General features: G+C 36.4%; 1 protein-coding gene across 2 annotated transcripts in view; it reads left to right on the top strand.

Annotated features, from left to right (window-relative positions):
- The window catches only part of NFX1 (nuclear transcription factor, X-box binding 1), a 61,706-nt gene that overhangs the window by 15,346 nt on the left and 23,769 nt on the right, over nt 1-22,591 (top strand). For both annotated transcript variants that reach the window (XM_083824362.1, XM_083824363.1), the window contains exons 4-13: nt 1,453-1,530; nt 3,771-3,876; nt 6,682-6,753; nt 8,775-8,914; nt 9,995-10,094; nt 10,228-10,445; nt 11,553-11,650; nt 12,764-12,794; nt 14,937-15,019; nt 17,739-17,847. In XM_083824362.1, coding sequence (XP_083680488.1) covers nt 1,453-1,530; nt 3,771-3,876; nt 6,682-6,753; nt 8,775-8,914; nt 9,995-10,094; nt 10,228-10,445; nt 11,553-11,650; nt 12,764-12,794; nt 14,937-15,019; nt 17,739-17,847 — 1,035 coding nt within the window. The remainder of the gene's footprint in view (nt 1-1,452; nt 1,531-3,770; nt 3,877-6,681; nt 6,754-8,774; nt 8,915-9,994; nt 10,095-10,227; nt 10,446-11,552; nt 11,651-12,763; nt 12,795-14,936; nt 15,020-17,738; nt 17,848-22,591) is intronic.

Here is a 22,591-nt window from a genome sequence, read left to right on the forward strand (position 1 = left end):
TGTTTTCTGTGTTGGAAAATTAGTTCTAAATGGTGTCTAATTTAAGGTAACAAGTAAGCCTAAAAATATATTAAGTCAGAAATGTGTTTTTCAGGGTTCTTTGGGTACTTCATATAATCCTCTTAACTGTTTTGATACTTTCCAGTATTGTGGCTAAAACTGATTTCTGTTTTTGGATACGTAAATACAAGATCATTCAATGAAATCATTGCATCAAGATGCAAAGTTCTGTCTGCATTTTTACACACCAAGAAATCTCATGTTCTCTCATCTGTGCTTGACTTAGAAGTCCAACAGAAGCAGTACTCCAAGCATTAGTTGTCTGCTTTTAAAAAGGATTGAAAGGAATTGCATTGTAATGTAATGGCTTAGTATGCTGTACAAAATAATACTATAGGGAATCCCTTGGGGGTTAGTATACTGGCTTTGGGAGCAGCCACATAAGGTGCTTACAAGTTTACAGCACTCAAATAAATCTTGGTAAGGAAATGGAAGTTGGTCTTGAGCATGAACATGAGCATATATTCATACACCATCTAAATTGATTGGTTAAGAGAAACAGTGAGGGCTAATCGGCTTATATTGATATAACCAATTTGTGTCCAATAACGCTTTCACAAATGTCATCACAGGACATGGTTTAGTGATGGTACTCATTATGTCAGGTTGGTGGTTGGACTCGATGATCTTGAATGTCTTTTCCAACCTAAATGATTATTTGTTCCTAGCCAGATAGGTACTGAATTTGGAAAACATCGTCATAATGTTGCTTTCCTTACACTGCAGTCAACATCTTCATGAATGTTGTCTTCCTTACACTGAAGTCCTTCCATTGCTACCAACCAACACCTTCCTGAAAAAAAGAAGCAAGAAAACTATTATTTAATAAAATACCAGCTTAAAGAATAGAGTCCATGTCAATAGCTAGGTGTAGTCACCATTTAAATAAAATATATTATTCTCATTTATAGAGCACTAATTTATTCAGGGCATGAAGTGATATGTAACTGGTCTTCTGCAATACATGTAAAATCATAACATGAGACAACGATGAAAAGAAAGTACAGGTGTTGCTTAAGTCTGTGGGTGGTTTTATTTTTCTTGCCCATTTCCCACATTTTAACACTTTTTTTCTCAAATCTTCAGATATGGTGAAGACTGTCAATATTCTGTGAAGTAGATTGTTGTCTTATAACAGGGAACATGATAACAGAAGTACAATTTAAAAAAAAAATTGTTCTTGCTTCTATATAAAGTATGAGTCTGTCAGGTCAGATGAAGTACCACTGCTGTGTTTATGTTGATACTGTAAAAACTTCCTTTTTGTTAACCTGCTTTCTCACTGCTTACTCTCATATAGTTTCCTATTGTTTTCCTGTACTTATTCTAGGCTCACCAATTAGCTCCTGTAATTACTCCAAGTCACTTTTATCTTTAATTTTTTATCTACAGATGGTAATAGTGGTTGGAGATGTCCGGCTTGTCAGAATGCTTCTACACAAGTTCCTAGAACTTACACTTGTTTCTGTGGTGAGTTTCTTGATGGCTTTCACAAAGAAAAACAGTTCTGTCCTTTTGATTCTTTTTTTTTTTTTTTAATTCTGTTTTGTTGCACCTTTGCCTACGTCCTTGAAATTTAACCTTGTTTAAAACTACTGATTTTGGAAGGCTGCTGCACAGAAAATCACACCCCTGTATGTTGCTTAAAACATCAAAACAAATCATAATTTATATATGCTTTTATGTAGTTATATAAAAATACTAGAATTGGGCTTCTATCATAAAAGCTTTCCTTCTGTAGGAGGATTGAAATAACCTGTATCTTTTATGTCTGCTTTTGTGGCCAGGATACACCCAGATAATATATAACTCAAGCATACAACTGATGTTACTGTAAGAAAACAAGAGTGACTGTATGAATGTAGCAGTTTTGTTACTTACGTTTATCAGGGACACATACAGGTTAAATAGAAAAGAGTATTAGGACTATTCAGACTTTTATGTAGGTACATGTTTAATGAAAAAGGTAGGTGAAATTGAGTGGAATATCCACTAAGCCATGGGTATGTGACAAGAAGTGATAAATAAATGATGTTACTTAATTGCATACATGTAGATAGATTGTTTCGGATTTACCCTTCTGAAATTTGTGTTGATTTCATGTAGCTTTCCCTTCCTTCAGTAAACGTGGCACTAGAAATTTTCACCCCACTTCCTACCAAATAGTTTATTTTGGAATAGAGCCAGTCAATGAACTTATCTTAAAGAAACTAAATTTACACTGTAATAGGTAACAATTTTACCTGAGATTCACTTTATCTAAATAGTTGAGTGAGTCAATTAAGAACAATGCAATTTCAGGTTAAGACATTTAGAGTTCTTATTATGACAGTCATTTGAAATGTGTGAAACACTGTTAGTACAGGGTTAATAACTCAGGTAGAATGACTGTTTTGATTCCAGATGAAAGTTTTACCTTTAAGACAGGTCATCCATCTGTTAAATAAGAAAGATTCTGGCTAGGCTAAGTTGATTTGTCTCTAGACTGTTACATAATTTTGAGAGATCTACAGTATGAACCTCAGGTTGTCCACAGGGTCAATATTAGCAGAGCACCATGTTGGAACATAAACCTTTAATCTGTAGATAATTTTACATTGATGATAGATAGGGCATTTGGACTTAACCAGCTGCTTATGCAAGTCTGTCTTGTATTTGTTGCAGAATACTGGATTTCTGTTGAGTGTGGTCAAGCCTTGTGTTTTTTTGTTGTTGTTGGTGGCTTTAATTTTTTTTCCTCTCTATTGCATGGGGGAAATTGCTGGCTTATTTTTCTTCAGAATCTTCCAATTTTCAGGATTTTCCTGGTGAATAAAGGCCATCCATATTGTGTGTTCATACTTTTCTAACTTGCTACTTACAGTATAGGTGTACTAAAAGAGTCATGTCACTAAAAATACGTTTTCTTGGTGTTCTTAATTGTTGCAGCTCTAATTTGTAATACTAGTTCAGTTGCTCCTCTTGCAGACAGCCAAATTAGGTTTGCCTTTGTGATGAAGTGTGGTAATTAACTTTAACCAGGACAATCATCTCATGCTCTTAGAGCTACAAGATTTGCTAAGAATATGTCAGATCAATTAAAATGTAGTTTCAGTGCTTACCTGAAAGCCTCATATATTCCATGAGTATAACCTAAAGGATTTAGCACTTCTTGTTCAAGACTTCCTACTGCATTCATGAAAATGTCAACAGTTAAGGTTTATGCAGAATCTGCTTCTTTTTAGGGAAGTCACTTTTATAATTTGCACAGTCATTTCGTGCTGCCCCCATGCTCTATCTCTGTACTAGCTAGATCTTACGTATTGGGAATGGTATCTTATTTTTCTGTGTTGAGGCAGCAAGGGGGTTGCACCTTTTAATTTTCTTACCTACTATGCAGTCCGATCAACTAAAGGGACCTTTTCACTTTCTTGTGTTTTGTTAGTTTAGTTTGATGTCAAATAACAACTACCTAAGTGCCTGCTGAGAGTATAGAAGGAAAGAATCTTCTAGAGCTTGATATTCCTGTGGAATTTACTTTTAAAGATGTTAAGTATATATCTGCAATGAGATTAAAAAAAAACCCATGAAGTATCCTATGTTATTTTGTTTTTCAAATAAGATTACTCAGTATTGGAAATACATTTTTTTCTTTTTGATCTAATATTTCTCCCAAACTGAATATTATACTCAAGTCAATACACATGTTTTTGACTTTGACCTTTTTTTAGGTAAGGTACACAATCCCGAATGGAATAGAAATGAAATTCCGCATAGCTGTGGGGAGCTTTGTGGAAAGAAGAGACAGAGTTTGGACTGTCCACATCTTTGTAACATGTAAGTAAATGTCATGTGACTATTGAACTTCAGAAAACTTCTGAAGACTGTATTTGAATTCTTTTTGACTGTAGGATATGCCTACAGGTGTATCTGGTATATAGCTCAACTGAAGCTTGAAAGAAACGGAGGCTATATGTGGTTGTGTAAAGTGAATTCATATCAGAGGATGTACAGGAGGTCAGATGCAACAGTTGTATCAACATTTCAATCTTATTATAGGAGCTGAACCAGCTACATAACTTGGTTTCACGAACTTTTGTTGAAGTCAAGAAAATAGTGAATAGAAGTAATTTAAATGTCTCCACCAGAGATTTTAGGTGCCTCTTTTCCTGTAATGGAACTTGTATATCTTAATCTAAATAGTAGTGGTTCTTGATTTGACTGAAGGTCCACTCACTTCTATTCTTTGTTTTTCTTTTTTTTTTTTTTTTGGCTTGTAAACTGTTGAGGTTTAGAAGGCATTATATGTAATGCCTTTATCTGTTTGTTCAAACCACCAGCCTAATGAAACAAAATCCTTATGGAGATCTCAATCAGTATATGTAACTTGGATTGTTTTTGTTAACATTTATTTGTATAACTCCCTGAAGAGAGGTAAAGACCAATTTTATTTTCAGTTTTGGATGTTTTCCTTAGGTCTTTTTTAGCAGTGTGGTTGTAATATTGTATCCACAAGATTAACAGCATGAGGCCAGCTTTTTCAATATACAAACGTTTACTAGTCAGAAAAATTGTGTTGTTCTTAGTGTATCTGTCTCCATCTGACATACATGAAGATAAGTCTGTAATGACAGACTTATCAACAGCCTTGAGAGCATTTGAAAAAGATCTTACAAAGGCAGTAACTGAAACTTTCTCTCTGTTCTCTGTACTGGTTTAAGCCTAGATGTCTGGTTTTCCTTCGTAGGTCTTTGGTGCTGTAGTCTTCTTCACAACAGTTGCAGAAAGTCTTTTGGGGCTCTGTTGTCAAATCTAATACTTCTACTGTCAGGCAGATATAAGTTTAATTTTTCTTATGTCTAGCTGCATTTATCATCACAACCTTTATGGTATGCCAGTTCTCTAGAATAGCATATAACTGCAATAGCTTGTGAAAGAAATCATCTGTGCTGAAGACAGAGAATCAAGGTTCAGTAAAAATAAGACTATGAATGCACTGAACAGAACTTAATACTGAGGTCTTTGGCATCTGTTTTTTTTTTTGTTTTCTGTTTATTTTGTAACACAGTTGTTTGTGTTTTGGTTTTTTTTTGGCTCTGTCCCTTAAAACACACTAAAACACTGAGGTATCATCAGTCTTTATCATCTAAAGAAAATTTTCTGCAATTTCTCTGTGTACCTGTGTAAAAGGGTTAAATGAATTTTGAATCTCTCTTAACTCTTAAGTATTGGTTAAGTAAGTTCTGTAGTCTGTAGCTTCTGCATAAACCTAATACCAGAGCTACTTGTTAGAGAAGTAGTGTGTGACTGCATACGTCTACAGGGATCCATAAAGAATACTTATTTTTAAAGTCAGAAGTTTGGTTTCAAATGACTGGTTTTGGCATTACTAGAGTTCTGTTTGTAGTAATAAAATGACACAGTCTCATTTAAAACTACCTCAGAAATGCACATTAGCAAAACTTGTAGACATGGAAATTAACTATGTGGTACTTTCCTGACAGTAGGTCAGAAGGAGGCTTGCTATAAAGCTGCAGTCTCTTATTACAGATAAGAATAAAGACAGATCACTGTTGATGAACTTCTGATATGACTCAGTTATATTGCTCTTGACTATGACAAGAGATGTACTGTTTTGTCCTTGCATAGTGACTGTACTTGGGGAATTTGGTAATTGTGCTGTAATTGGGTAGTCTGCTGATGTTTTTTTCAGTGTTTTTGTTTGGCTTTTGTTTTTTTTTTCTCTTTTGGGGTGACTTTTTTGTGTTTTAAAATAGGACATCTGGACTGGCCAGTTCTGGTTTATAAGAACTGCTCTGCATGCAAGTTGCTGTATTTGCAAAAGAAGGGGACTGGGAGCTGGCTAGGGAAAAGCACAGACAAATTAGCTAAGTATAATTTTACAAACCTAGGCTTGTCTGTGCCTTATAGAGCCCTTAAATGTGTGGGGGGACCATCTAGTGTTTCTTGATGTAGGAGGGGAGATCTGCTATTCAAGTAGAGGACTGGCATTTGTGACACACAGGAAATTGCAGTTGCTGATTAGAAAGAAAACTGAGGCAGACTTTCTGCATCTCCCATGTAGGTAATAAACCATTACCTTATACGAGGGGAACAGCAGCTCTTATTGGCAGAGTTAGAAATGTTGAACCTAATGGCATGTGCATTTCTTACTGAGTTGAAAGATAAAGCCACCAAGGAAAAGAAGAAACTTCATAGAAAAGTTTTGGTTTAATTGTTGATCAGTGAAGAAAGAAAACGCGTTAATGGTTTGGGCATGTAATGTTTGAGGAATGAACACAGTTGAATTGATGCATGCCTGTTGCTGAAGTGTAAAATGCTAAATATATAAGTAGCAACATTACTATTAATTTGACAGGAATATGAAGCTTTTCCTTCAACATCATTGTATTAAAGTGTTTGAGACTTTTACAACTGTAGCCATCTCGATTATTTTTACATGAGTTAAAGTGCTTTAATGTCCTGCAGGAGTAAAGGCTTCATGTATGATGTTTTCAGAATGTACTGCTCCATAAAAAAAAAGTCTGTATTTTTGGGTCACTGTGGTTTATTTCTGTAGGAGTGTCATGAAGTTTGAGTTAATTGTGCAATTCTGTTTGCTTTTTATGACTTATTTTTAAGCCTGTGCCATCCAGGACCTTGTCCTTCATGCCCAGCCTTTGTGACAAAGACATGTGAATGTGGACAAACAAGGTAGAAAATTTTCGTTATATAAACAAAAGCTTATGTAATAATAGTTCATTAAAAGTTTATATAATGCTTTTTCTGTATTATAGTCTATTTAAGGTTTATGTTATATAGTTTCTTCTGAGTTTCAGCTTTTATTTATGTGCTAAAATCAGTTGGAGAAGTTTATATTAAAAGAAAAAGCTATTATTTTTCATTTTAAGAAAAAAAAAAGTTGGGACATGGAGCAGAGTTGTCCAAGCAATCTGAGTTGATGTGATTTTTTTTTTTGGAGTCACATTCTAGTATTTATTTTCTTTTGTAGGAGACCCAGTGAAAGAAGTAGGAAAAAGTTCACACCTTTTCTGTCCAAATTGAATGTAATTTTGATTTATTCCATTACAGAAATAATTTCAAATATAATGTATACAGTTCTGGGAAGCTGTATGACTAGCAAGAGGGTAGCCTGTAGTATATTCCAGTCTTGAAGTCTGTCTTTTCCTTGCATGTTTGATGCATGTAGTGTCATTGTCAACAGCAAGAACGTACTGCCCATACTTTGTGATCGTTCATGTTCAATTGTTCTGAGACATAGTTATAGCTCCCATAACTGATTCTGTGTAATTAAACGTTTGCCTGTGCTCATTTCAAGAATAAAAACAAAAACCTATTTCAGTGTCAGCATTCTTAGTCTAGAAGTGTTTTACAGACTTCTACAATTATTTCTGAAAGTTTGGATGTAATATTAAATCACCTTACTTATTTAAAAGAAGGTGCAGTTGTTTCTGTGGAAGTATTTGCAGCTGAAAGCACTTTGTATTCCGTGGAAAATGGATTAATTATAGGTTACTGAATTTAATTTATATGATAAGATTACTTCTTTTTATTCTTGCTATTCCTTGCAATTAACACTTTAACAGATGAAACAACCTTGAACATTATTTTTCCCAAGTGCCACCAGATTGCAGTTTTTTTTATAATACTGCATTTAACATTTAAAACTTGGTTCTAAATAGATTTTGTCATATGTACTGTATCAGCATCCAAGATGCATGGCACCTCAGACTTCAAGATGTTTTAAAGTTGCTATTTCACATACGCATTTTACAGTTACTGTGTAAGATAAGTTTGTTAGCAGGCCAGAACGGAAAACAGTGTCCGTTTATTCCCCCCCACGCACATACTTTTTTCTTCTTTTCTGGATTTCAGCTCTGCTTATTTTATTTTTGACGTGCACATGAAGTCATTAATGCTATCAAGACATTTGATTTGATCTCTTTGGTATTACTTTAAAAAAATATATATCTCTTTCTGGAGAAGCCTTACAATGTCTTTTGGTCATATGTTATTAATCCAAGAAGACTCAAATGGGTAAAGTCAGTTGTTGCAACTGTATCAAGACTAAGAAACGTTTAAGCTTTAGAGCCATAATATTTTAAAATAAAATGCAGTTTATGTCAATAACCTTTGCAAGCATCCTATACAAAAAATAACAGAAAAAAAAAGATAAGATGTATTAAAGTAAGAAAAAGATTGCAGGGGGTTGTTGTACCTTTTCTCAATTAAGTGACTGCAGTCGATGTGAGATGAATTCAGGCCACGCTGAACTGGACAGGGAATAGTATTGTTCTTTAATTGCAAAAAGTGTTTCTATAGATTGCTGACTCACTATTAACGCCCATACCACTATATTCGTTATGCTCAGTGGACTTAAGAACATATATGCTATCGGGAAGATGTCTGTAATAAAAATATCTGCTCTTTTGGCCAAATGCATAACCATACTTCAGGTTCAAGTTAAAGGGTTTGCTTTTTTCCTTTTTGTTGAGAGAAAATTCTGTAGACTTGCTACTGTTATAGTGACATGCTTTATTAAAAAAAAAAAAAAACTCAAATGGGACAAATGGGGTAATGTTTCCTAACAGTTCTTTAATAAGTTATGTGCCTTTTCAAAGGCTTTGTCATTTTACTGAAACAGTATTTTGCTTTTTAATAAATATTCTATAGTTTTAAGGTAGCTAACAGACTGTGATATCATTCTTCTGCAGTCATTCAGTTCGTTGTGGCCAATCAACAAAAATTCATTGTTCTAATGTATGTGGAAATACTTTAAACTGTGGTAAGCACAGCTGTACCCAGGTGTGCCATGCAGGAAAATGTTCGCCTTGCCAGCTAACAGTACAGCAAGGTAAGTAACAGAATGCCTTTCGCATATCCACTCATGATATGCATACTAAGAAAACAAGAGGGGTGGAAAAAACAGTACCAAGAAGCAAGTGATTTACCTAAAAAAAAAAAAAAAAAAGAAAAAGAAAAAAAAATAAATTGGTAGAATGTGTAAAAATTGTAAAAGTTGTCAGAATCGCTATTTATTTAACTAGGAATATAGACACGATTAGAAGAATTTTGAACTACAAGAATGATGGTTAGGTTGCTAGAGCACCCTCTCTATGAGGATGGGTGGAACTAGACTCTGTTAGATTTAGAAGTCTTAGGAGGGACTAAAGCGTTTCAAGAGTTGATAGGAGGTAATCAAAAAGACAGAGCCAGGCTGTGCATGGTAGGAGGACAAGGCAGTAGGCTAAATTGAGGTGTTGTAGCTGGTTATAGAGATTTTTTTTTTCTTGAAAACTTTTTTTTTGAGACCCAACTGGGTAAAACTGTGAGTAATGTGATCTTATCACTGACTCAGCTTTAAGTAAGACCTTGGACTGTCTGACCCCTGAGAGCCCGTTCAACCTGAATTATCCTATGATTCTACTTAATCTTGTGACCTAATTCCAAGATTTAATAGTACATGGAAAAAGAATAGAAAGAATCATAGCATAACACATTTCAACAAACTACTTGTGTTTTGATCTCGAATGGCAATTAAATTGTCCAAGTATGCCTGCCAGTATACGAAAGCAAATAAAATTTTTCGAACAGTTTATGTAGAAAATTGTAAGTCAATTTTCTTGACATTTAAGGTAATACTTAACTTGGTACGTATATGTGTACTGCTTTAATAAATAAGCTTTTTGTGTGAATAGAGCTTTCCATTCAGCTTTTTTTCTCCTTGCCAAAACAAATAAAAGAGGAATTCCATCCTCTGTAGGACTGAGAAATCTCTGTTGCTGAATTAAATCTAAAGAAGAGCAACTTCATTGTACTTCTGAAAACTGACTGATAAGTTTCCCAGATTTTCCTTTTTGTATTTGTTGTATTGCTGTGTTTTGTCACTGATACTTTCTTATGTTGTTTTCTGTGGAATATTGCTTTCTTTTAGTGTGTTACTGTGGAAGCAACTTTAAAGAAGTATTGTGTGGGACAAAGGAAGAATTCTCTGATGGATTTGGGAATTTCTCATGCCAGAATACATGTGGCAAGTAAGGTCACTGTAATTTAGACTTTTGAAAAGAAAAAAGGTCATTTTACTCACACTCAATGATCATGTCATTCTTAGGTAGTTCGCCTTTTTCATTTTATTTGTTTTTATTGTTATTTTTGTTGTTTTTCCAGAAAATTAAATTGTGGGAGGCACAACTGTACACAAATATGCCATCCTCAGCCTTGCCAGCTCTGTCCACGACTTCCACAAGTAGTGTATCGCTGTCCCTGTGGTCAGACTCCTCTCAGCAAGTTACTGGAACTAGGATGTGTTGAACGTAAAATATGCACAGATCCTATCCCGTCATGTGGAAAAACATGTGGCAAACCTCTTTCTTGTGGTAGCTATGGTAATTAGATCTTTCTCCATCAGAATATTCTGAATTCTCATTTAAAAAAAAGTAACTTCTGTTTCATTTCTGAAATATTTTATTAGTGATTTGGGTATTAACAAATTGAGTGAGAGAGACTGTGTTTGTTCAAAGTTATACTTTAAAATGAGTAAATGTATTTGTCTAGAAGCCATTAAACAAAATTTAAACACTAGTTATTGTTATGTGGACTTCTGTATTGGTAGAGGAAAAGAGTGGTAGGGATTTCCAACAAGTAATATTTTCTGAGGTCTCTTAAAAGCCCACCTTAAGTCTTCGTGGTTCATGTGAAGATTAGTAGAGAAGAATTATTTTGATTTGTTCAGAAGCCTCTAATAAGTACTCATTTACTGTGGCCACAAAATGAAACATGGCACTAGGCGATTGGAAGGAAGAAGTTATGTGGAAATTGAAGCAAATTGGTACTTCAGTGAGTGCATTAGGTTACTGAAGTATATTTAACTGTGAGATTGTATGAAGTGCTCTAATTTTTGTAAGGCCACTTATTTAGTCATAAATTGCTACACTTGTAGAGAATAGAGAGTCTCGTGCTGAAAAAATAAGGGCTTGTTAATGATTGATCCATTCAGTCTGTCTAAAGACCACGACTGGAAAGGGAATGGGTAATTTACATTTTACTGGAATTTCAGTTACCTTCGTATTTCACTTACTAGGTTATGCATGGTAAGTCATCCCTTTGGGATGAAAAGGAAGAAAAATGTGTATATTTAAAATTCCTGGAACTTGTGTAAGGATATTATCACGCAGGGTTTTTTCTTTATGCATTAATGAAACACAACAAATATGTATACATTTTCAATGTTAATTGTTGATCTGAAACTTTAGTCTATATATTCAGTATTATAGAGTTGAAAATAATGGCAATGTAATGCCACAATACATAAAACAATGTATTGTAAAGTCCTTAAACTTTTTATGCCTGTTTGACTGAAAATGTTATTTTTTAGAAACCCCACTGCACATAAGCATAGTATTTGTGACCTGTGATGCTCCTAATAAACTCCCAGTTCCTGACCATGTAATTTATTTCTTTAATTTTTAATCTTTGTATTTTCACTTTGATAGAGTTCCTTCATACATGTGAAAGCCTTTGCCATGAAGGAGAGTGTAAACCATGTTCTCAAACATCCAATATTTATTGTAGGTGTGGCTTCAAAAAAAAGGTGAGCACATGTAAAGCTTGACCATGGAAGCAGGTAGTCTTTGGTGTGTTTTGATGTTGTTGTGGAGAAAAAGGAGCTGAAGTGGTTGAGGAAAAGGAAGCTAAAAATGTGCTGTGCTCTGTAGTTGCAAGAGTCTGCATTGTGTTAGATCTGATAAACATATATTAACTAGATTATACTGTGAAGTGGTAACTTACCATGGCAACTTACCCAGGCAGTTACACAGTGGTAACTTACACAGGCAACTTACCGTGAACACTGTTTTTTTGGAAGGATTTTTGTAGCATTTACGTAGAATTTTCTTTGTTTAAGGTGGCTGTAAAGCCCCATACTGTCCTGCAGTATTTATATGGCACAAAGAATGATAGTTTTGCCAAGAGTAATGTAAACTGGGAGAAAGGTAGTCTAAAATACTAAGCTAACTACAGCTGTATAGCAATAAATAGATTGTAGATTTGTTGAAATATTTTGAGAGATTATCAGTTTTTATTGGTGTCCTTTCTTAGTACATTTATGTAAGGACCCAGCAGATTCTCAGCAACTGTGATATAATAATTAATATATTTTTAAACTGGGCTACAGTGTGTAACCATGGCTTTGAAATCTTTGGGTACTATTTCAGGAGCCTTTTATTTTCATGTTGAAGTCTTTATCTACATAAAAAATTTTCAGTTGTGAGAGTTGACTTTTTTTGAATCAAGTCAGACTTGCATTTTGTGGGACAGTTTGTCAAAGTACAAGTTTGTGTGTTTTATTAGTACTCTCTAGAAGAGCTCTTTTGCTGTCCTCCATGCAGGTTTCTGGTTTCATAGGACAATCCTGTTCCTATTACTTCACAGCGTTACCTACTGAATTAAGTGAGGAATACTAAACTACAAGTTCTTGTTGGTGTTGAATCTATAAGGAAAAAAATATAGGTCAAGATTAAAAGTGAAAATTAAAATGTGATATAATGCATAATTTTTTTTCCAATTTTTGTTCCTTTCTCCTGTACAAATGTGTTATGCTCATGAAAACTTTTTTCTGTATCACATGTGACTAGGTGCTTTCTAGATGAGTGAGTTTCAATTGTTTCATTTGTTCTAATGTAATTGTTCCCTGTTTGTTTTCTAGGAAGTCCCATGTGCTCTGCTCAGGAATAAAGGTATTATAATATGTTAAATATGTAATATGATTTTTTTTCAAAGTTTAAAAAATGAGATGCAGTTCATATTAATTTTGGTTTTGATTCAAGAAGTTGGCAAGTATCTGATCAATACTGCTGCTTTTATCATTACTTCTATGTCAAGTTGGTCATTTCTTGGGGTGCTGCTAAATGTCTTTCCCTTCTATCCATCTGTTAAACAAGGAAAGATTTTCCACACTGTTTGATCTTGAACATTCCAAGCAAGCTCTATTTCAATTTGAACAGTTTCTTTCTATTCAACAGGTTGCCCCCTGGCATCCTGCACGTCTTTGCATCATCTTGTACAGCTTGGATACAAAGTAATGATGCTTCTCTGTTCTTGTCCAAATTCCTGTAGAAATGGAAGCTTTCATTCTGCTTCATAGTTGTATGTTGCTGGTCTTCATATAGGAGCTCAGTAGAGGGTTTGAATTTGGCACGTAGGGTATTCTGGATGTAGCATCTCAAAATTCAGCTCAATGAGGGTGAATTTGAAGAGAACCACTTCATAGAAGAGTTTCTCCATGGAAGTGGTGCTGTCTGGAAAAGCACAAACCTACATCAAAGTGAGAGAGGAGGTTGTTTTTGATATATTTTGTTATTAGAAGTGTTAGTATCTTCATGTTCACTTTAAGATAAATGTTAAGCAAATCTCAGAAACAAGCAGACTGTTAATCTTCATTTTTCGGTTTCTGACACTGATCTTGTATCTCTGCAGTACGTTTTTATCTTGGATTTTTTTTTCTATTACAGAATTTTAGATGGTGTAACTTCTGAGCTAATTTGAGTTTTTCTGATATTCTGTTCAGTTCCAGTTGTCTGGGATTTTCCTTAGCTGTTTGCTCTTCTCTGTCTTGATATACTGTCTCCAGTTTTTCATTCTCAAATTTTGATAGACTGTGTTTTATGTTAAATGGACTTTTTTTTTTTAAAAAAAAAAAAGCTCCTGAAATCTGTTCTGAAAGCTCTTTGGCCTTCAACCAAAGGAGGAGTTGATCAGTTTACCTTTGTATCAAACTAAAGAATCTGACTAAGATTATTTTGTCAGCATCACTGACTGGAACTCCTTGAGAATGGCCTTGCAGGTTGGATTACAGCAGCATTTCATGCAAAGGGCATTGCTAGGGCTGATAAATATAAATAGGTAAAGATGTCACAGTCTTGCTCTATGTAGAATTACTGCACTATTGCTTCACGAACACCAAATGGCCAGTCATAGGGAGCACTCTGTTATCTGCTGATCTTGCAGGTGATCAAGAGAGGTCATTTTAGAGGAGGGAAATGAAAGGAAGGATGGATGGATGTTTCCAGCCATTCCCACCACTCCAGACATCACCCCACTCGTGGAAGAAAGCTAGGAGACCTGGAACACTAGTTTAACTACACCACAGTAGTAATCCTCTGTATCTAGCTGAGCTACTGTGGAAGGAGGTCACTAAATGTTGTCTTTGTTGCATTTCCTGTCTTTTGTGATGGTTGTTGGCTATCCAGAACGGTGAGGATACTTGCTTGGAGAAGTCATAGCAATTGGCCACACATGCAAAACCTAATCTTTATGCTATCTAACCTTTAAAGCTCTTGAAGAATCTCAATATAGGGAAACTGTTTACTTGATGGACTCCTATCATACTGAGGTACTTATTTACAGGATAGTAATATGTATATTTCCTAATTTGAGCTTTTGGCTATGAAGGCTTTACTCTTCAGAATTCAGAAGTAATTACTCATGTTACCTGTAGATGGTGATAAAATTTCTGTAGTGCCAGTTTCATCACCATATCAGCAGTAGTTGTATTTAGCTGATATTTTTACTCTTATACCAATTTGAGCAGTCTTAAACTGTATTTGTGATACTTCAGTGTATCAGGGTATCCTATTTTGTGTGTTCTGTTTGCAGATTTTATGGTATAAAGAGTAATGTGAAATAAACTAGTCTCACTTATTCTGCGTTCTAAAATCCTTTTGAATAAGTGATTAATTTTTTGCATGCTGACTTACTCTGCATTACTGTCTTTTAGACCAGGTCTTGTAACAGCCTTAGCATAATATTGTGACTGCAGCTTTTGTTCTCAGCATGAGAAAAAGCAAGTCATGACTTATGTCTTTTTTTTTCTGTAATAGCTGCTATTACATTCATGTGTGACAAGCGATGCAACAAAAAAAGATCATGTGGACGACACAAGTGTAATGAAGTTTGCTGTGTGGTAAGTGCCTGTGTGGTTTTATAAAACTCTTCATGGTAAACTATGTTTGGTTTTGTTGTGAAGTGGAAAGACTTCTTTGCTTTTGCATCCTTGCATTTTTGTGCATCTTCCCTATTTCCAGTATTAGTCGTGCTCCAAATGTTTGTGCGCGCACTTACTCTGCAGCATTTATTTTATGTGTATCTTTTTAATTGCAAAAACACATTCCATGCAAATGCAGTAGAGGTGCTTTTTGTTGGTCCAGTGATTCCAGGGAAAATGGACAAGGGAGAGATCATTTAATACAAGAACTATAAGCTGTGATGCAGCTAAGTCTTAGCGAAATCAACTTTAAAAATTGTGCATCCCTGCTGTAATGAATAACTGTATAGATCAGGCCTAAGCTATTTTTTGCACTACACAGTTCTGAAAATTAGAGAATCAGAATGATTGAGGATGTTGGAAGGGACCTCTCGAGGTCATCTGGTCCAACCCCACTGCTTGAGCAGGGCCACCTAGAGCTACTTAGCCAGGACCATGTCCAGAAAGCTTCTGAATAGCTCCAAGGAAGGAAACTTCACAGATGCTCTGGGCATCCTGAGCCAGTGACCCATCAACCGCACAGTGAAGAAGCGTTTGCTAATGTTCATAGGGAACCTTCTCAGTGTCTCAGTTTGTGCCCATTGCCTCTTGTCTTGGCACTGGATACTGCTGAAAAGAGTCTAGCTCTGTGTTCTTTACACCCTATCTTTGCATCACTGTTGTTGGCAAAAATAAGTATCATAAGGCTTTGGCTCAGATGTACCTGGAAGGAGCAGTTGTCAGCAGTGTAATTTTGATGAATGTTTAAATAGCAAAATGAGAAGGCTTGGTGTGCCTAGCCATTTTTTTCTCCTTTGGATATTTATTTTCCTTTCCACATTAGAGTTTCAAAGCTGAATTTACTATTTAAATATTGGTGTACCTGGTAGTTCCTATAGCTTCCTTTTTGTTGTTGTTGTTTTTAAGTGTTTACTAATGTTCAGAGGGAACCTCCTGTGTCTCAATTTGTGCTCATTGCCTCTTGTCCTGTCACTGGGCACCACTGATATTTATTCTTAATCATCAACTTCATACAGTATGTGGCTTAGTAAAACACCTTGTTTAATGGCTCTTCATTCAATTTAGCTTGCTGAAAATACGAAACTTCTTCGACTATTTTATAGAAATACAGGCTGAAATCTAGCTGTAGATGTTTCCTTTCTCTTGGGAGTTTTGTGTATGTACATGTAGCCACATAAGCCATTGTTAGTAACTGATTATTGTACTTGTGTATGTATTCTTCTGTTTCTTGTCTTGGCAGACAGAGATCAGTTTTAGTTAGTAGAATTTACCACTTCTCTGGTAAACATCACTGCAGTAAAGGCTGCCTTTGACTTTCCTATTCCAAACCACACCCTTTTTGTTGCTGGTGAGTATGAGGTCAACCAGAGCACCTCCCCTCATTGGCTTCTCTGCCACTTGAATGAGGAAATTATCAACACACTCCAGGAACCTTCTGATTGCTTATGTCATGCTATTTTGTACCGCCAGCAGATACCAGTGTTCAGGAGGTCCTCCCTGAGGACCAAGGCCTGTGAATGTGAGGTTATTCCTGTGTGTCTGCATAGGGTCTCATCCACTTGTTCTTCCCAGTCAGGTGTGCTGTAAGACACCTGCTATAATGTCACCTTTACTTCTCTTCCCTATAAATCTAACCCACAACCTTTCAGTTGTCCTAGTGCATCCTCAAGCAGAGCTCCATGTACTCTAGCTGCTCTGTCACACAAAGTACAACTCCTCCTTGTCTCTCCTGCCTGCCCATCCTAAGAAGTCTGTATCCCTTCATTGCAATATTCCAACCACTGGAACCATCCATGATCCCAACAAGATTATAGCCCTGCAACTGCATGTAGGTCTCTATTTCGTCCCCTTTATTCACCAGTGCGTGTACTTCAGGGAGGTATCCCAACATATTAAGTTCCCAGAAAGGATTTGAGGGATTTCTTGTAGGCACTTCCTGGTTTACATGGAAGTGCTGGGGTGACCCTGCTTCAGCCCCTTTTTTGTTGATCGTTATACCTTCCTGTCACATCACCCTATGCCAATTTCTTGTCAACCTTGTCTGTCACTCCCTCACAGGGTTGATGCATTACTCTCTCCCTCCCCCATCATTAGTTTAGGCTCCTATTGGCAAAAATTCCTATTGGATCATGTCTCTCCCAAGTAGATACTGATTTGCAAACAAAGTCCCATGATCACAGAACCCAAAACCCTGATACCAGCACTAGTTCTGCAGCCAGTTATTGAACTCTCCTTTTAGTGCCTTTCTCACACCCATTCTCCTTCACCAGCAGGAACAGTACCTGAGCCCACATACGCTTCAGTACTGCTCCCAGAGCTCTGTAGTTGCTTCTGATCCTGTCCAGGTTGCCCTGGCATTTATCACTTGTGATGACATGGAATAGCAGTAGGCAATAGTATTAAGAAGCACTCCCTTCACAATATCCAAGATTAAGGTCTGCAGCAGGCAGAAAACCTCTGTAGTTGATTTGTCACCTCAACAGATGTGTGCCTCTTTGCCCTGCTGCAGAAACTCACCCATTACAATGACTCGTTATTTCTTCCTCATGATTTTGCAATTGCTGTATTATGACCTCACAGAGAAACCCATGGATTTTATAGCTTAATTCTAATTTTTTTTTTTTTTGCCTTCCTCTAGGATACGGAGCATAAGTGTTCTTTGGTTTGTGGTCGCAAACTCAACTGTGGGCTTCATAGATGCGAAGAACCTTGTCATCGGGGCAGTTGTCAAACCTGCTGGCAAACAAGTGTGTTAAGTACAACAGTGCATTATTTTTTATATATTATAGAAATGTATTTGCTTCATTGGTCGGAGGTAGACATAGCATCTGGTCAGAATTTATCAGAATCTGAAGATCTGCAGTTTATTCTCATTGTTATGTCTTTTCATAGAAAAGAAAGTTACTTTGTAGATGAGTTTAGTAACTGGATTTTAATAGTTAAAAATGAACTACAATAAAATATATTCAGTTATATATCCAGCAATCGCTTAAATTTTGAGGAATCATGCAAGGAAAATAAAAGTTTAGAAAGCATTTCTAAGTAAAGCGAACTCTTTTGTTCAACAATGAAATAACTTGTATAGTTCCTGGAATATGTAACAGAAACTGTTTAGGTGCTTAGAATCGAACTTTCCCAACTTGATAGTCCAGTGATCTTTCTCTAGAAAGGACCATCTGAAGAAGTAAGAGATGTCAGTTGTGTGTCTTAGGCTTTCTGGTCATGTACCAGATGGTGAAATTACTACAGAATTGCTACAAATAGATTGACAACTATTAGGTACTAATTTCTTATGACTGCTGAAGTATTTGCACGTCTGAGCTGGCGCAGTAGCTTTAAACGTGTGTGTTCTGTTAAAAGCTGTGTTAGTTGAAGACACTAGTTTTCCACAACTGCTTTTCTCCACTTGATGTAGGAAACCATTTGTTGATTATTTCACTTTTTTTTTAATAGGTAGATAATACTAAGTTTTCTGATTTTTGGCCTGAGGCAGACAGAAGAATGCTGTTGTGTTTCCTTCAGCTAGCAGAATCTTTAGATGATCTGGTACATCTTTATATGTGATAACATTTTCATTTTTTTCCCTCAATCTCTTCTAGTACAGTTTTCCCCTTTCTTTATATAGATGTACCGTATCACGTAAATTAAAAACTATTAAATGCAGTCTTTGAAAGTTGGGCAGGAAGAGCCCTTAGTGGATCATTCAACTTGTATCCATGTTTTCACTCAGTAATGCTCTTAAGAAATTCAAAAGTTTTCTTTAAAACCGTCATCATTAAGTCTTTCACCTGCTAATTCTAGATATATTTTTGCATCTGTTTTAATCTAAAATAAAACGGGGGGTGCAGAGTGTTTGTAGAATGGAATATAAATACCTGGAGTTCCACTTAAGCTTTTATAAAGTGTCTTCTGTCTAGTAGCTCTGCAGTCAGTGCAGGACGAAAGTGAGTCTTCTCTCAAACTTGGTGCTATTTTGGAACTGCTCACTGGAATGTGGCAAGGAGGACAGTGAGATGTTGAAAGTGAACTAGACCTCATGACATTGGTGAATAGGAGAAAGGTGTTGTACATTGTAAGGATACTGTTTTAGTTGGAAGCATTTGGCTGCTGTAGTAAATGCATCTCTCCTGTGGCATGTGCACAAGGACATAATCAAAGAACTCAATTTTTATGGAGAACAACTTTTCATGGAAACATCCTGGAAAAGAGAAGGTATCTAGAGCCTCAAATAGCAGTGTAGTCTTTCTTAATAGCCTGTGAATGTGGCATGCATGCATACTCACCTTTCTTTAGAAAGTAAATCTTTTTGTGTCCAAACATTTCTCCTGACAAAGCAAAATAGTAATCTAACAGTCTCACATGTCATGTTGATAACATCTGGTCTAGTTAAATCAGAAGGGTAGGCGTTATTTTTCTTCACTGGATTTCCTGGGTTCAGTCTTCAAGGCCATCAAATTTCTTTCTTTTGCTACTTTATTTTTGAGGATTTTATTTCATTCTCAGACCCAAGATTCAGGTGCCTGTTTTAGCCTGGAGAGACCTAAGAATTGCCTCCCTTATAAATTGTTCCAATGTTGGATGTGATACAAGTGGGTGGTCAGGCTTCAGAGGTTTTTGCTGAACTTTGCAATTAGTGCAGGTGAAACACTTTTCTGAGGTAAAGCACCCTTTTTTGAGTACAGCAAAATCAGTAATCTATTCAAGCAACCAGCTAGCTAGTCATTATCATTTGTCTTAAATCTGTGTTCCTTAAGTCAGAGTCCTGTTCTGAGTCTGTATCTTCAAAAATTTCCCTGCTTTCCCTGGGTGTTGCTCGTTAAGATTTCATAGAATCATAGAATATCCTGAGTTGGAAGGGACCCATAAGGATCATTGAGTCCAATTTTTGGACTATTTCAGAGCCTTATCACTGTGCCTGTGTATTCTGACCCTGTAGCTAATGGGTCCTGCATCTCAGCACTAAGGAAATGGATCACTGGCTCTGATCTACCTATCTAGCCACCACTTTGCAGTTGGGCTGCAGCAACTATGGTATCATCTGCCATGACATTGTCAATTACTCTTGCCACTTCCTGCTTGGAATTCTTGCCCATGCCTCCATCTCCACTATTGGCTTTGGGAATGGTGAGGGATGGTATAAAGATGCAACACTAAAGTGTACTTCCACCTGTGTGGTTCTTTGTGCTTCTCATCTTTTTAGGTCTGTTTCTGTACTAGGGCTTCTTCCATAGAGACCCAGACTTTTTAAGACAGCAGTACATCTCTTGGGGAAAATAAATTATGTCAGCACTGGACGGTTTTTGTTGTTTTTTTCTTTTAAAGGTTGTTAGGTGTTCTGATTTCCCTGTTTGGAGCAGACGTCTAGTAGACGTAGCTAGTTAAGGAACATTCAGTACTGATAAAATTCTTCACATATCAATTCACATCAATAGCAAGCAGCCAGTGTAGTTGTCTAATGGTCAGGTCTTTTAGGGGCCTTTTTATCTGATCCTTCATTTTCCTCAACCAATGAGGGTGTGAGTCTTTGCTTCCAGAAAGGTATAGGGTTTTTAAGGAAGTTTAGTGAGGGACAGCAGAAGCCCTGCTCTTTCCCATGCTTGCAGAAAGTCTGTGGACATTTTGAATCTTCTAACTTTTTCCTACTTCTTTCCTTCCTTCTAACCCTTAACATTTTATTATCCTCCTCCTTCTTGGCTGTTTCTGTAAGGAGATTCAACAACAGAATCTCCTTAGATCAAAACTGTGATCCTTTCTATTAACTGCTCCAATGTAAGACACATGGAAAAAAGGCTGGGACCTGATCAGAGATTTTTACTGACTGAACAGCTATAAGAAACAACTGGGCATAAGAAACTGCTGAATGTAAGGAAAAAAAAAAAAACAAAACACGAAAAGCTAACGAGTTTCAGACAGTACAATGAGGAATGACTGGCTTTCACAGATGTTAAGGTGAGAGGTCACTGAGCTTCAGAGATAATAGGAGGAGGGGAGTACTGGGAACTCTTTTGGGAGAGTTCCAACATTAAGTTATCATGTAATGCTTGTATGACCCAGCTGATAATGCCAGAAATAGCAAACTTGGGTATAGATTTAGAAAAAGTGGGACCAATGGGGACAAAATATTGCGGTAGATCATTTATGTAGAATAAGACAAGTAGACAAAAGGAGGAATCAAGATGAATGGAGTGGGAATGGAAGTACATGCATGGGAGAATGGAGAGAAAGGAAGATAAAAGGTAGCAGTTGCATGTAAGAAGCTGCTGGTCAGTGCACTGAGTGAAACCTGTGCACCTGATGACCACTATCAGTCCTATCCTAGAAAAAAGAGTTAGTATCTTTCAGTGTACTCTCATCCTATTCTGTGTGAGAGATTTAAATGTCAGCAACTGGAGGCTGTGGACTATGGCAGCATGTAGTCTCTGCTAACAACTGGAGAGGCAATGGTATATGAGAAGTCTGTATGCCAGCAGCTGGAGAAGGGGATCAAAAATTATAGGGGCCCCTCAGTCTGGGTGCCAGTACCTGAAGAGACCTCAGTGTATGTGGTGTATGTGCTTGACTCCATTGTTAAAATAGTTTGAGTCCTCTGTGTGCCTGTGCATGTACGTGTAACTTGCTAATGACCTTCAAGCCGGACTGGCTGTTAAGCAGGGGGGAGATCTGCTTCTGGAAAGACCCAGGATGTCAGCCAGTGACTTGATTGTGTCTGGGTATGTATATTAGGCAAAGATCCATGAACGTGGCATGCATGTGAATTTAGAGCGTCTACGTTTGTATGTTCACTAGTGAACTTTAATCCTGATGAGCTGGAGAGGAGGAAGAGGACTTGGCTATTGATTTATCTGTTTATGGAAATGTTGATATTTAGTAGGCTCTGTGTTAGTCTGTGTGTCTGGTAATGTTACTGTTGTGTATATAGTGTGTCTGTCTCTGGGACATTTGCTCAGTCTTGCTACTGGGTGGACCTGTATATGGTTTTAAACGGGTTTGGCTTTAGTGGAATCTTGGGAAGGAGTAATCCCCTGGTTCCCAGAATCCACTGGATTCAGCAGCTAGTTTAATGCATACATCTTCTCTTCAGCTTGGAATTGTTATCTTCAATTTTATTGGCCTATTATTCTATTATATCCTTCTACCTTCTCTCTTACTGTTCTTTCTGATCCACTATCTCTTTATTCCTTTATAGATCAATTATATTCTCTTTTTGTTCTCTCATCTCTTTCTATATGACTTCTGATACTTGCATTTTCTCTTACTATCCTGTTTTTCTAAAGATTTGTAATAACTGAAGTTTGCATTACAATCAGTGTCCTCAGTTTCTTCAAACTCCGAAAAACAGCAGTGAACTGGTTAAATTTTGGGAATGTTAAGTGTTGTTGGGATGGTGTATGAAATGATTTCCTTTGTTTACTTTATGAATGAGATTTGGAATCTTGTGATAAGAGTTTAAAAATCTGCTTCCAAAATAAGGGAAGTAAAAAAAAAAAAAAG

Source organism: Anser anser, assembly GCF_964211835.1.
Source record: "Anser anser genome assembly, chromosome: 2".
NCBI classification, from domain to species: domain Eukaryota; kingdom Metazoa; phylum Chordata; class Aves; order Anseriformes; family Anatidae; genus Anser; species Anser anser.